Source organism: Carya illinoinensis, chromosome 14, assembly GCF_018687715.1.
Source record: "Carya illinoinensis cultivar Pawnee chromosome 14, C.illinoinensisPawnee_v1, whole genome shotgun sequence".
Classification (NCBI taxonomy): domain Eukaryota; kingdom Viridiplantae; phylum Streptophyta; class Magnoliopsida; order Fagales; family Juglandaceae; genus Carya; species Carya illinoinensis.
In genome coordinates, this window is record NC_056765.1 from 1,901,269 (window position 1) to 1,916,879 (window position 15,611).

The window sequence follows — 15,611 nt, forward strand, 5'->3', positions numbered from 1 at the left end:
AAAAAACAAAAACAACAAGAATTATGTTTCAGATAAAAAGGCATTTATTTGTATCAACCATATGGTAAAAGTTGGATAAGATCAACTCTCTCATGCAGATAATGGTACATTAGATCATAATTGATCTATCTCCTAGTTTATTTTCCCTTAGACATTTCATTATTTTACTTAGAACTAAACATCTGAATTCCCATATACAATGCAATAGCTAACCCCCCACCACCCAAGGCAAAGCAGAGGCAATTACGTACAGATCGTCATTCCTTTTCTTAGTGGCTGATCCATAAGACTCGGACATCGTAAAGTTCTTTTGTTTTTTCGATAAGTAAGTAGATATCAAAGTTCTTTTGTAACGATCTCATTATGGAGTTTCCAGTTAAAGTGACACAACAACTGAGAAGAGCAAGCACGACAGTTCGAAGAGCAAATGGTATGCCCGGACACATCCTCCTGCCTCGCCCAAAGGGAATGAGCTCAAAGTTGCTCCCTTCAAAATCTACACAAAAAACCTGAAACCTCTCGGGCCTAAAACAATCTGCATCAATCCAGTTGTCAGGATCCCTCCCTATAGCCCATGCATTGATCATTATCTGTGTGTTGCTTGGTATCTCATGCCCACTAATTTGACACTTTTCCATTGATTCTCTTTGGATTAAGGCACCTGGAGGGTGTAACCTTAGAGCTCTCAAGTAATCCAGTTTCTAAATGTCTGTCTCAGTTGTATTTCTCCTCCCTTCAAGGACTTGTGCATTCTCCATCACTCTTGGGTTTCCCAAAAACTTTGACAGTACCCATTGGATTGTGGATGCTGAGGTGTCACTCCCAGCAGATACAATATCCTAGAAGTAGATTTTGGGTTACAATGACACATAGTCATTAATATTTAGTATTATATGATAGAGTAATGATATACTTACATAAGTTCTTTTATAATTTTTTTTACAATTTATTTTACAATCAACCAATGAAATTATGCCAGTTCATTAGAAGTAAATTTCAATTTTACAAATCTACCCTCTATTTAATTTAAAATTATAAAAAATTTATAACTGAATAATTTAGCAACAAGAAGAAGCAAAAAAAAAAAAAAAGAAGAAGAAGAAGAAGAAGAAGAAGAAGAAGAAGAAGAAGAAAGAAAGAAAAGAAAAAAAAAAGGAAGAAGAAGAAAGAAAGAAGAAGAAGGAAAAAAACAGAAAAGAAAAGAAAAGCAAAACAAGAAAGTATTGAAGTGTGGGCTAAAACCTTCACCATGATTTTAGTCATCCCAGAAGCAAATGGCCAACTGTTTCTTTTGAACTATATTTGGTTTAGTTTGTAGTTTGATGCATGTCTACCCTGGATCGATGGGGGCCAAGTCCTAGGATTACGAATCCTTATTTTTAAAGGTATTTAAAAAGCAAAATTTGATTTTTGTAAGATGTGTATGATTGGAAGTTCCCAAAAATAGAAAAAGGGAAGTGTTGGATGTGAAGAGTGAATGCACCATTTGATTGTAAGCCATCAACAACGTTGTGATCTCTTGGAGTATCTAATCTTAGAACCACCTCTCTCACTCAGCAGTCAGCACCTTGTAATGAAATATAAAGATGCTTAACAATGACTTTGTGTTTCGTATTGCCTACTTTTCAATTGCAGGAAGAGACTAAAATAATTGTTGAATTAATAGTTAACTAATCATTCAATCATTATGATTCTCCCAAGAAGAGGGTATTTAGTGATACCTCAAGAAAGCATAAAGAATGCAAGGAAAGATAGATGCAGAACAAAGGGCAAGCAGGTCTATAGAAGCAGGGCCGGATTTGATGGCAAACATTATAGTAGGGCAATGCTCAAGTCAGGCACAGTTGATTGACCAATACGTGTCTCACATCTAACGGGTCTAGGTCCAAACCAAACGCCATGCTGTGATATTGAAACCAAAATTTCAAAGAGCAAAACTTCAAAGGAAACTTGCAACTATTAAATATGGCAGATACAGACATGTTGTGGCAAACATCTGATCTGAAACTTTCAGCTTTCAAGCATAAGCAACACAAAACACAAAATCAGCTAGAATGTATTTCACATTAAGGTATTTATTCGGATGAATCATATATAAAAAAGTTAGAGAAAATCAACTTTCACATGTACAGAGTGGTGTATTACATTAAGTATTTCGATTTTCTGTTTTCTTGACACCAAACATTTCTACTGACAGAGATATATACTACAATCCTCTGCAACAATAGGCAGTACATACATCTAAACTCAGTCTCTTCAAATTATTAATAAGAGGAATCCAAGGAGTGGCAATAAGGTACAAATCCTTCCTTTTTTTGGTGGTTAATCCGGGAGACTCAGACATGTCGAGCTTTTCTGGTTTGATTCCATGGGGAGTTTCCAGTTGAAGTGATACAAGTTACAACAAGTGAGAAAGAGCAAGTTCAACAGTTGCAAGAGCAAATGATATACCTGGACATATCCTTCTACCACTTCCAATGGAATGTATTCAAAGTTGGTCCCTTTAAAATCAATACTGGAGTCGTAGAACCGCTCTGGACGGAAGTGATTAGCATAAATATAGTATTTGGGATCTCTTCCCATAGCCCATATATTAATGAGCACTTTTGTGTTGCTAGGTATCTCATATCCACTGATTTTACACTTTTCTCTTGATTCTCTTGGGGTTAAGGCACCTGGAGGGTGTAACCGCAGAGTTTCTTTGACAATTGTTCTCAAGTAATCTAGTTGCTGAATGTCTGTCTCGTTAATGTTCCTCCTCCCCTCAAGGACGCTTCGTACTTCAGCTTGTGCCTTTTCATGACTCTTGGGTTTTTCACCAATTCTGACATTGCCCATTCTATTGTAGATGCTGAAGTCTCACTCCCCGCAATGACAATGTCCTAAAAAAGGGGGTTGGAGTTACGACAGGATAGAGTCTTACTAGGAAAAATACATAAAACCACTAATACTATCATCCAGTTTGACTCGTGTTAAATGTTGGTACGAAGAGATATAAAATACATTTTCTTAAAAGTTAAAATACTTGTATAAGGTTGCTTATTTAGACATTTATCAAGAAGAAGAGAAAGAAAAGACGATTAAGAAATGTTGATAATAAATTGGAAGATCTCAACTCAGTACATGCCAGAGTCATAGCTTTGATGTGATCTCTTGTGATATCAAAATCAAGCCCACCCTTATCATGAAGTTTCAACAGCACATCAACTAGATCTTCATGATCAGCTGATTCATCGTAGCCGGCTGAAGAACTGTTGGTACTCCTCTCCATCTTTTGCTTGATTATATCCTCCAGAATCCTGTCTGTCTTTCTATGCATTTTCTCCGAAGTTGACTTCATCCCAGTAAGGAAACCAAGGAACTTTAGTGAAGGGAACATAGCAGGCAAGTCAAAACCTCCACTCATAAGAAGAATTTCCCTAACCAATGATATGAATTCCTTTTCATGTCTACACTTTGCCCCAGTTGCTGCCCTGGAAGTCACACCATACGCCATGGACAAGAGTTTCTCGCTGAGATTGATTGGAAGTCCCCCGGACAAAGAGATCGATTCAACAAGATTCAAAGCCTCTTCTTCTCTAATTGATCTAAAGGATTGCACCCGCTGAGCACTCAGTAGTTCCATGACGCTAATCTTTCGCATTTGTCTCCAGTAGTCGCCATAGGGAGTAAAGACAATACCTGAATAGCCATAGGACATAATTTCGAGAGCAAGACAGGCAGGCCGATTTATGAATACAGTGTCATGTGTATGGAGCACCTCTTTGGCTATTTCTGGTGATGAAACAACTATAGCCAATACCTCACCCAGTTGCAATTGTTGGAAATTTGGATGTCCTAAATTCATCCTTATTAAGATTTATCATTTGCAGGAATAACAAGAAAAATAAAAAATAATAACAACACAAGAAATTTATGTAAAAACTCCAAAACAAGAGAAAAACCACCAGATCCAGACAAGAAAATTCACTATATGAAAAATTATTACAATCACACAATTTTTCTTCTCACTCCAAACACACTCACAAAGCTACCCCATTAGTAAAATTTTAACTTTATACATTTTCCCCTTTTACAAAAGGGGCAACAGAGGAATTTAACTAAAGTCAAAAGTTACTAGAAAAGCTTTCAACTGGTGTACTTAAACTAAGAGGCTATGCCTCTTATTTATAACTTGGCCTAATGCTTACCTATTTACATCCCACCAGTGTGGGACTAAAAAGAAGTAATTAGTTAACAATTTCTACCTTGCGACTTTAACTGGTCCCACAGTCAAGCTTCACCTCAATAAAGATTTTCATAACTTCCGCTATCATATTTCACCATAAAAGTATACCCAATCAGAATAAACTAATTCCAAATATTTCACTTCAGCCCATGTTGAAAAACAATTTTGCTGAAAAATTATGGTATAACTTCCACGTTTGACTCTCCTATAAGTTCATCAACCATCAACATGAATTTCTACCACACCCTGCATCAATGCCAAACCAATGCCTGTGTGCAAACTTGTAAACCCGCTAACATTAACACATCCTCTATCATGGCAACTTTGAGAATTAGCGGCATGCCATGAGAATGTACACGTTTCTTTTTAAATATCAAAATCTTCCATGGAGTGAGACACAACATTAGCATCATTTTTAGTATCTCTATTTACTATCTTGGAACTACTTGCCGAACCTACTTCAGCTCTTGGATAATTTTTTTTAACATGCCCAAATTGTCCACATTTCTAGCAGACTACTTTCTTTTTCATGGAGTTCTTCATCTTCCTATTTTCAGCTGCTACCATTACTAAGTTTTCAAGTGGAACATTATTTCCACTACTTAGTCTTCTTTTTTCAGAAAATATTTTACTGGTAACTTTTGAAAAAATTATTTTCTCATTCCCATGTATTAAAATAGGCTTCATGTACTCATAGGAAGGTGGAAGAGACCAGATTGAGTCTCAAGGCTTGATCCTCATCATCAATTTTAACTCCAATAGCTTCTAGCTCAACAATAATGCCATGGAAAACGATTAAATGATCTGAAATAATTGTATTTTCACTCATCCGCAGTGTATGAAACTGCTCTTTCAGGTACACATGATTTGAGACGCCATTCGTCTAATACAACTCTTCAAGTTTTTTCCAGAGATTCTTTGCCGTAGATATTCTATACACATTTGCAAAAATATTTTTGGCCAGGTACAGACGTATTGTACTTGCTGTTCTCAAATTCAAATCCTCCCAATCTTCATCGTTCATTTTAGATATGCTCCTTTCATCAGTCACACTACTATCAGTGCTGATTTCAGGTGTTGGTCTGCCTTTCAATGCCTTTTGTAATCCTGATTGAATCAAGACAACCTTGACTTGTACTTGCCACAAGCCAAAATTGATTTTCCCATCAAATTTCTTTACCTCAAATCTGACAAGATTTGAAGGCATACTTCTTGATATTGCTTTGATAAATTTACTATAGAAATGAATAGTACCTCACTAAATTAGTTCCTAGAAAGATTAGAGGGTCACAATGGACATACTTAAAATTTTCAATCTCATAGACAGAACCTCCTTAAACTGTACGTATCCACACTATCATATTAAAACTTCACTCTACAAGAAGAACCTAGTGATTCTAATACTAATTGTTAGAAATTTGAACCTCCCAAATTCACCATTCTAGGATTTACAATTTGTAGGAATAATAAAAAAAATAGAGAAATAATAACAACACAAGAAATTTACGTAAAAATTTCAAAATAGGAGAAAAACCACTAGACAATTCACTATGTAAAAAATTGTTATAATCACACAATTTTTCTCCTCACTCTAAACACATCTACAAAGCTACCTTACTAGTAAAATTTTAACTTTACATCTCTTTCTCTTTTACAAAAAGGGCAACAGAAAAATTTAATTAAAGTTAAAAATTACTAGATAAACTTTCAACTAGTACACTTAAACTAAGAGGTTAAGTCTCTTATTTATAACTTAGTAACCTATTTATATTGTACCGGCGTGGGATTAAAAAAGAAGCAATCAGTCAACAGCAATTGCATGATTGGTCCATATTTCAGTGCTAACTTTCTCAAGGAATGATGGGGCAACGAAGAGAAAACCAGCTGGTGCAAGTTCCCTATAAGAGTCAGTTTCCATGGCCCTGGTGGCAACTTTCTACGTATTTGGCCCTTGGCTTGGCTTTAGATGATCTTTTACAATAAAGAACCAGGATAAACAGGAAGAAGAGCCATGAAAGAGTTGGAAATGAGAGAATTTGAAGCATTGTGGAGTAAAGCTGCACAAGCGCTTATCTTATCCTCTGGGTTTGAAGGTCATGAAAGAAACAATATATTACGCCTCAGATATTGAAATTTGCAGATGCCGTACGCATTTGGGGGTGGCTAATTAATATAAAAACCTTTGTGCGGTATGAGTTGTATCAGGTATTCGTTCATTGCTCCTAGAAGTTAAAAAGTCAGCAAAATGCTAAATTTCTTCTCTTTTAAATTGTGACATCATATGGCCTTTTGCACAGGACCAATATAGCTAATGTTTCCTAAGGTGTGTTTTTGACTTTCTGACAAAGCCAATCTTAATATTTACTTTATGCCGTCTTTATTTTCTTTAATCTCTAGGCTTGTCCAACTTGAATTTATTTAATCATGTTACACTTTCTTAAGATAAAATCAATATTTTGAATATCCTATCGAATGTCGGGTACGATCAAAATATTAAAACGAAATATTTTGATATCGATATCATTTCAGGATAGTCAATATATGAATAAATTATATATATAAATATATATTAATTATATTCTAAAATAATAATCTATATATGAATAAATTATGCATAAATATATATATAAATTATAAATAGACTGGTTTGAATTAGGGTCAAAAAATAAACTTGTAGTTTGAAGAAATGAAAAAAAAAAGAAAAAAAAAGTGAAGGCCGAAATACTGACCGGTACATGCTGGAATATCGGCCGGTACGACTGGTATTTAGACCGGAACGAATAAAGTACAATTTATGTATCGGACCAATGGCTGCCGTACCGAACGGTACGATACGAAATTAAAAATACTGGATAAAATACATACTTGTTTAATTTATTCCTGCTGCTTTTTCTTGAGCTACAGCTTATCTGTATGAGATTACTCTCTAGATTTGTCCAACTTGTATTTATTTAATCATATTGCTCTTTCTTGAGATAAAGCACATGATCTATATGAGATGCGTTTGAATCTTTAGATGAGATATTGTGATCGCCGCTTTTTTTACATTTCTGAAAACAACACATGACTCGTCCTCTTCTTGAATGAATTATCAACGTAATTATATGCTCATATTCACTAAAGACATTTAGTTGGAAAAGGCTTGCAAGGCTTTTGTACTTTTACTCCTTCCCTTTTTGTGGGCAATTCTTGTGTGAATACAGATGATTTATTTAGAAGTGGCTGGATATATACAAATAGGGTGTTTGGACATCCTTAGATGTGGTAGCCGGACAACTCGCTCTGGCCAACCTTTTTTTTTTTTTAATTTTTCTAAAGGTAGTTGGCCTTCACTTTTTTATTTTTTTAATTTTATTTTTGTTTAAAGTTAAATCTTTATGAATATTGAAATTTTAATTCATTAATTAAGAGCTTGTGAGTGATGAGTTGTTTAGTTGGCAACACCATGATCCTTAAGTTATGTTTTATTCCAAATGGATCACGATTTATGGAGGAAGTTGAGGGATCTTGAATCCCCTGATCTACATATCCCATGACACCAAGTGGGATAAAATCAACAGCCACAATCACAATACATTACATCATAATTTATATGAAAATTCCTTGCAACAATAGATGTTGCATATACATATATACCTTTTCAGTGTCTTTAATTAAGAAAGAGAAGTTCAAGGAGTAGCAATTACATACAAATCATTATCTCTCTTACAGATTATTCTAGCAGACTCAGACATCTCAAATGGAAGGAATTCAAATTAGTTGGTCCCTTTAAAATCCACAGAAGAACCCATGAACCTCTCTGGACAAAGCATTCCATCATTCCATATTTTGGGTCTCTCCCCAGTTGGCATCTCATACCCTCCAACTTCAAACTTTTTCCCTTGATTCTCGAGGGATTAAGGCAACTGGAGGATGTAATTGCAGAGATTATTTGACAAATTGTTTCGCATATTATAGTTTCTAGATGTCTTCCTCATCAATGTTCCTCCTACCCTCAAAGACTGCTCGCATTTCAGCATGCACCTTCTCCATCACTTTTGGGTTTTTCATCAGTTCTGACATTGTCCACACTATTGTAGTGGCTGATCACTTGTCTCACTCCCCGTCGAGAGAATGTCCTGAGAATGGATTAGTCTTAGAAATAGCATAATGATATCATATCAAATTGAAGAGTTCTGCTTGCAGTCCTATCGTATCAACAATGTATAAGACATGTAATCTACGCTAACTTGCAAGTAGAAATACTTTGCAACAAAAAAAATTTAGCTTATTTGTCTGTGGAAAAAATAACAAATAAAGAAATGTTGGTGGAAAATAATTACACACACATATATATAGTAGAACCATGGTGATAGCTTTGATGTGCTTGCTTGTGATACTGAATTCAAGCACCCACCTCTTGAAGGTTCAAAAGCACATCAACTATATCATCATGAAAACCGGCCTAACCATCCTTGCCTACTGGAGGAGCACCGGTGCCACTTCTTTTCATCCTATGCTCATTGAGTATATAATATTCCAGAATCTCATCCATTCTTATGTTCACTTTCAACAACTCACCCCTTGTCCCTAGCAAAGGGTATGTATCATGCAAGTCAAAACCTCTAGCGAGTTTAACAATATTGTTGAGCAAGCTGCAATTATATGTATTATTTTTCGTATCAACACTTGGCCCCGTTTGCCGCCCTGGAAGTTATTCTATGTGTCAAGGGGAAGATTTTCTCGGTTAGATCATTGATTATTGGGATTCCTCCTCCAGGAAACCAATAATAATTCATCATTAAGATTCTCGACCTCTTTTTGATCTCTTATATATTGATCTAAACGATTGGACTCGCTTAGAACTCAAGAGCTCCGTTACACAAACCTTTTGCATCTGCCTCCACTAGTCACCCTAGGGAGCATTGATAATATTATTCGAACTGTAGGTTATAATCTCAACCAAAGGCGGTTCGGAGGGTCGTGTGTCTTGAGCACATCTTCGGCGAGTTCTGGAGATGAAATGACAGCAGCCAAGCCTTTCAAGCAACGATGTGGCTGTTTCTTGAAAGCCAGTTGGTGCAAGATTCCTAGAAAAGGCAGCTTCCATGGCCCTGGAGGCAACTTTCTATATATGGATTATTTGGCCTTTGGATTTTGATGATGACGATATATATCATCCGAAAAAAAGCAGGATGAACATCATGTACAGGATGATCATGAAGAGTTAAGTAAAAACTGGGAATGAGAGAAATTGGAGCATTATATAGAAATGATATTTGCAGTCTCAATACGTGCAAGCCACACGTATTTCATTTTAAAAAAATAGATAAATTTTAGACTCATAAGAAAAAAATAGTACATATTAATTGGGCAATTATTAGGATGGTAGGTATGTATGAATTATATAGGAAAATGATAATGTGTCATTTGAGTTTGTTTTCTTAATTTAACTGCTCATGTATGTTATTTTATTTTTTATTTTTTTCTAAATAGTTAAAGGAAGTGATTATAGAGAATTGATGTAATTTTTAAAAATATTAAAAGATATTTAAAAAATATCTAAAAGAAGAAGAAAAAAAAAATTAAAAAATGTAAATGCACTAGGAACACATCCAGCGATACATGCTAAATGGCATAGTAGCACCATCAATTTATATATGTGTTCCGAGGATATTCAGACTCTGTACTCTTCATTAATTCTCTCTCTTGTTGGGGGATGTCTTCCTTAATTTGGACCCTAACTGCAAGGTAATTAAGAATTAGAAGCCCTAACAAACAGGTAATTACTGCAGAAATCAATGGAAATTTTGATTATTTACATATGAGTCTTATCTGAATTTATATATTTTTCATGGGAAAACCTACAAATATTAGCACTTAATTTTTTTAAAAAAAAAATGAAAACGTTTTAAAAAATAACATACTCTAATTAGAATATAAAAACTCAATTCATTTTTAGGGTCTGACCTTGATTAAAATTAAGTGCACTGCAGACCAATGGGCTTTCATATATACATTTTTAACCCATAAATTTTGGAACAAGAAAATCTAAGATATTTTCAATTTTTTTTATTAAAGAATTACTATAGCTACAATAAGATTTCACAAAAATAAATTAACAAACTGACGTGACTTTATGTAATATGTTATATCTAATTTATGATAAAAGTAGTTTTACAATCTGACATATCACATCAAACCATGTGATCAGTTTGTGGGTCTAATTTTATGAAATCTTTATGTTGCTAAAACATTTTTCTTTCTCTTAAAATTAACCCAACTAGACAAGCTGGTTTTTCAAGTAATCGACTAGCTGCAAATTTGACAAGGCTTTGTTTGAATCCGATTGAATTTAGTGATTACAACTATATTGCAATAAGATGCATGCCTAACCCATGTTTGAGAGAAGCCCATGATACCAAAATGCAAAGAAATGAACTTCTCAACGTGTATAGCAGTTTTTAGTACAAGGATTTTCTTGTGTTACATTAAGTGTTTCGATTTACTTTTTTTCTTGACACCAAACATTTCTACAGACAGATATATACTGCAATCCTCTGCACCAAGAGGTAGTACATACATCTAAATTCAATCTCTTCAATTATTAAAAAGAGGAATCCAAGGAGTGGCAATAAGGTGCAAATCCTTCCTTCTCTTTGGGGTTAATCCGGGAGACTCGGACATGTAAAGCCCTTCTGGTTTGATTCCATTAGGGAGTTTCCAATTAAAGTGATACAATAAGTGACAAATAGCAAGTTCAACACTTGCAAGAGCAAATGACATGCCTGGGCAGATCCTCCTACCACTTCCAAATGGAATGTATTCAAAGTTGGTCCCTTTAAAATCAACACTGGAGTCGTAGAACCGCTTTGGACGAAAGTAATTAGCATCAATCCAGTATTTGGGATCTCTTCCAATAGGCCGGCCATATATTAATGAGCACTTCTTTGTTGCTAGGTATCTCATATGCATTGATTTCACACTTTTCTCTTGATTATCTTGGGATTAAGGCACCTGGAGGGTGTAACCGCAGAGTTTCTTTGACAACTGCTCTCAAGTAATCTAGTTTCTGAACGTCTGTCTCGTTAATACTCCTTCCCTCAAGGACTCTTCGTACTTCGGCTTGTGCCTTTTCCATGACTCTTGGGTTTTTCACCAATTCTGACATTGCCCATTCTATTGTAGATAATGTCCTAAAAGAGGGCTTGGAGTTTCAACTGGATAGTCTTACTTGGAAAAATACTCAAAGCCACTCAAACTATCATCCAATTTGACCCTTAAAGTTAAATGTTAGTATGGAAAGATATAATATAAATTTCCTTGAAATACTTGTAAAGGTTGCTCATTTAGACATTTATCATGAAGAAAAGAAAGAAAAGAAGATTAAGAAATGTTGATGATAAATTGGAAGATCTCAACCACATACTAGAGTCATAGCTTTGATGTGATCTCTTGTGATATCAAAATCAAGCCCACCCTGAAGTTTCAACATCATATCAACTAGATCTTCATGATCAATTCTTCGTAATCGGCTGAATCATTACTTTTTTTTTTTTTTTTGAATTTTTTTATTATTATTAACATATTTTTTGAAATTACCTCCTATCTAATGTAGTTTAAGGATTAGTTCATATTAAAAAATAAAATGAGATAATTTTAGATGATAAATAAAAGTTGAAAAAAATATTATTAAAATATTATTTTTTAATATTATTATTATTTTAAAATTTAAAAAAATTAAATTATTTATTATATTTTATATAAAATTTTAAAAAAATTATAATAATAAGATAAGATTAAACTCTTTCATGCTCCAACCGGCCTAAGTGGCCAAATATGGCCTTGGGGCTAGAAAGATGTTGTAATTCATTCACTGATTTACAACATGCATGACTTGCCTTGTCCTTTTCATATCAACTTTACCAATCAAACAATGGCATGTGTATCCGTACAGTACTTGATTATAATGAACCCTTTTTTTTCTTAAAAAAGTACTCAAAATTTACATTCGTGAAATGATTTATATAAATTTTAACAGATAAGTTTCATATAAACTATTATAAAAATGTATAAATAAAGTGTAAAAATAACTAATTTTTATTAATAAAATTTATTTTTTTACAAAAAAATTGTAAAAAATTTATCTATTCATACTTATTATTACTCGACAATTCTAAATTCATAAAAATTATTTTCTGTATATCACGTGATAAAATTAGGCATGAGAAAATTAATGTCCATTGGTCTCAATCGGCCATATTGCATGAGTTTTCTACCTAACCCACCTCTCTCTCTCTCTCCCTCTCCCTGCCTCTGTGCCCATCTTTTACACCGACAAAACCCTTGATCTGTGCTATAATCTATATAGTATATACACAGGAAAAAGAAACATCAATTCTTCCAAAGGCTAGCAGACACATGGATTATGCAAAACACTCTGTTGGAAATCCTGCACTACTCTTGATGTTCTTCATTGGAGTCTTCTATCTCTTTCTTTGGTCTTCCTCCATCACAAACGATTCCTCAAACACAGTAAGTATACATTCATTCCCGCTTCTAATTTATTCTTCATTCCGGCCACAAACATGCATGGGTTTTCTCAAATTTGCTTAGAAATTAAGTCAATCTCCTGTACTAATGCCTGCGCTCGCGCAGACCACCGACATTCATGCTCCTCGTGATCAAGATGACCTCGAAGAAGCACTATCCAAAGCTTCAATGGCGAACAAAACAGTAATCATCACCATCGTAAACAAGGCATACGCGGAGCAAGACGTGGGAGCCGACACCACCATGCTGGACCTGTTCCTCGAAAGCTTTTGGCTTGGGGAGGACACTAGATCACTGCTTAACCACCTCTTGCTCGTTGCCGTAGATCAGACAGCCTACGATCGCTGCGTTTTTCGACGGTTGAACTGCTACAGATTGGAGACAGACGGTGTGGATTTTGGGGGAGAAAAGATTTACATGTCGGAGGATTTCATCAAAATGATGTGGAGAAGAACCCATTTTCTGCTGGAAGTTCTCAAGCGTGGCTACAGCTTCATCTTTACGGTACGTGCGACATTGCTAGCTTTAACTTTATTGTTTTTCGTGCGGCAAGCAGTAAATATCACTGCCAGAGAGAGCCCCAGAAGTCGTCGAAGTAAGTTAATGTCCAGCCAGTAGGAAGTAGCGGTCGCTGTTGGATGCCGGTGGACATCGACCTCTGATTCACATGAAACATTAATGGAAAATCTATACATCGCAACTATCATCTTATCTGCATTTATCTAAATAAAATATATCCCATTTATTATCATTAAATATCGTAAATATGACATATTATATATAATACGACATAAATAAGATGGTAATAAGATATATAATATTACTCTATTAGTTTAGTGTAAAAAGTTATATTTTCAAATTGATGTATAGAACACATTTAGTAAAATATTTAATATCATAATTTAATTTAAAAAATAAATTTTAAATCTTATAAATCAAATTTTATTATTAAAATGACATAAATCATGATGTATTCTATATACTTGAGAAAATATAATCTCGTGTGGGACATGCATTGCAAATCTCCATGAACATGATTATACTATAGGAATAAAGGGCACTGCATTACATACTAATGGCATAAGTATTGCTCATTCATGTGGCCACTCTAAAAAAGAAAAGAAAAGAGTCATTCCTTACGGGGTATCACTTTAGCTAAAGAAGAAAAGATGGCGATAGGAGGACAAGTACTCACATGACTCGCTGGTTATGAAATTCATGTACGACTAAAGATAGAAAGTATTAACGTGGGGACACTAAATTCCCGGACCATAAGTCAAAAAGGACATACATTCATACACACACAATATATATATATTGTGTGTGTGTATGTATGTATGAGGTTTAGCATGACCTAGCTAATAGCATTTTTTGTTGCCGACAGATAGATAATCATGATCACCAATTATTGCAACATTGTTGTTTGATTCGGGGTTTTTCTTTTGTAATGCTATCTAGAGTAATGAAATGTATAAGCGAATATGTAATTGTTTTGAAAAAAAATAAAATTTATTATTAAAAAATTATTTTTATATAAATATTATATTTATTTATTTTTTTAAAAAAATTTCATAATCTTTATGCATTCAATGATTATAAATATTATTTTCTTTCCTATTTATCATGTGTGAATGGTTGAATTGAATGGTTGGCATTATGCATGCATTCAGTCCAAAAGAAAAAAATTGTTTCTTTCAATTATTCATTATTCATTTCCTATACGAAAAATATTATTTGTAACGAATTATTTATAATAAAAATAAATTTATTTTAATAAAAAATTATTATTTTTGTCGTATATAATATTCTTAATATTCAACTTTGAAAAAATTTTAATACCTTGTGGCTAATGATATATATACTTTGCAACAGGATACTGATGTAATGTGGTTAAGGAACCCATTTTTAAGACTAAGCAAAAATGAAAGCGAGGATCTCCAAATAAGCACCGACGTGTTTCTCGGCGATCCATTGCCGGAAAAACAACTTATCAATACCGGATTTTACTATGTCCGATCGAGGAACAAGACGATCGCAATGTTTGACAAATGGTACACCATGAAGGAAAACTCCACGGGACAAAAAGAGCAGGATGTGCTCCTAAACCTAATGCAAGCTGGTGGCATAATCAGAGAACTAAACCTCAGTGTAAGGTTCCTGGACACCCTTTATTTTAGTGGGTTTTGCCAGAATAGCAAGGATTTCAGGGCAGTGACGACCGTCCATGCCAACTGTTGTCGGAGCATCAATGCCAAGGTTAAGGACTTGAAGGTTGTCCTTCGTGATTGGAAACGATTCAAGAAGATTAGTTCCTATAAAAGGCTGGCCAATGTGACAGCAAACTTGGTGTGGTCGGGTCACTTTGGATGTTGGAATTCTTGGAGAGTACGTACTTATAAATAAGACTTAGTAGCCATTAAAAATCATTTTAAAGGGACTTGATAATCTTTATATATGGTAAGTAATAGTTCCACTCGTGAGTATATAAATATTGTATAATCATTTAAAAAAAAATAAAAAAATTTTTCAAAAGTAAATAAGACTCATTTGTTTAAATCATTATAATAGTATTTGTTTTTTTCTATTTTTTTCCATTTGCATGTTCGTATTTTGATCATTTCACAATAAGTAGTGTGTTGACGCAACGATTTGTAAATCACAAGTTGTTTATTGTATTAAGTCTCGATAAGAGCAAATATATATAAATAGAGTTCAATGTGTTAAAAGTTTATCATTCTTAGCGTTATGTGAAACATTTTACACTATTGTTATTTAAGTTATAAATATATAAAGCTATTTCATATTTGTTACGTCAATCCATGATCTAAGATAAAGAGTATAGTTACAATAT

At 34.1% G+C, this 15,611-nt stretch overlaps 1 protein-coding gene and 1 pseudogene across 1 annotated transcript; one reads left to right on the forward strand and one right to left on the reverse strand.

The window, feature by feature from the left end:
- Positions 1 to 2,047: 2,047 nt before the first annotated feature.
- Positions 2,048 to 3,847, reverse strand: LOC122294644 (annotated as a pseudogene).
- An 8,591-nt stretch (positions 3,848 to 12,438) lies between these two features.
- LOC122294241 (uncharacterized protein At1g28695-like) lies at positions 12,439 to 15,297 on the forward strand. The gene is made up of 3 exons (XM_043102827.1): positions 12,439 to 12,742; positions 12,866 to 13,264; positions 14,633 to 15,297. The coding sequence occupies exons 1-3, from the start codon at positions 12,629 to 12,631 to the stop codon at positions 15,161 to 15,163; spliced, it is 1,044 nt and encodes a 347-aa protein (XP_042958761.1). The 5' UTR covers positions 12,439 to 12,628; the 3' UTR covers positions 15,164 to 15,297.
- Positions 15,298 to 15,611: the final 314 nt, after the last annotated feature.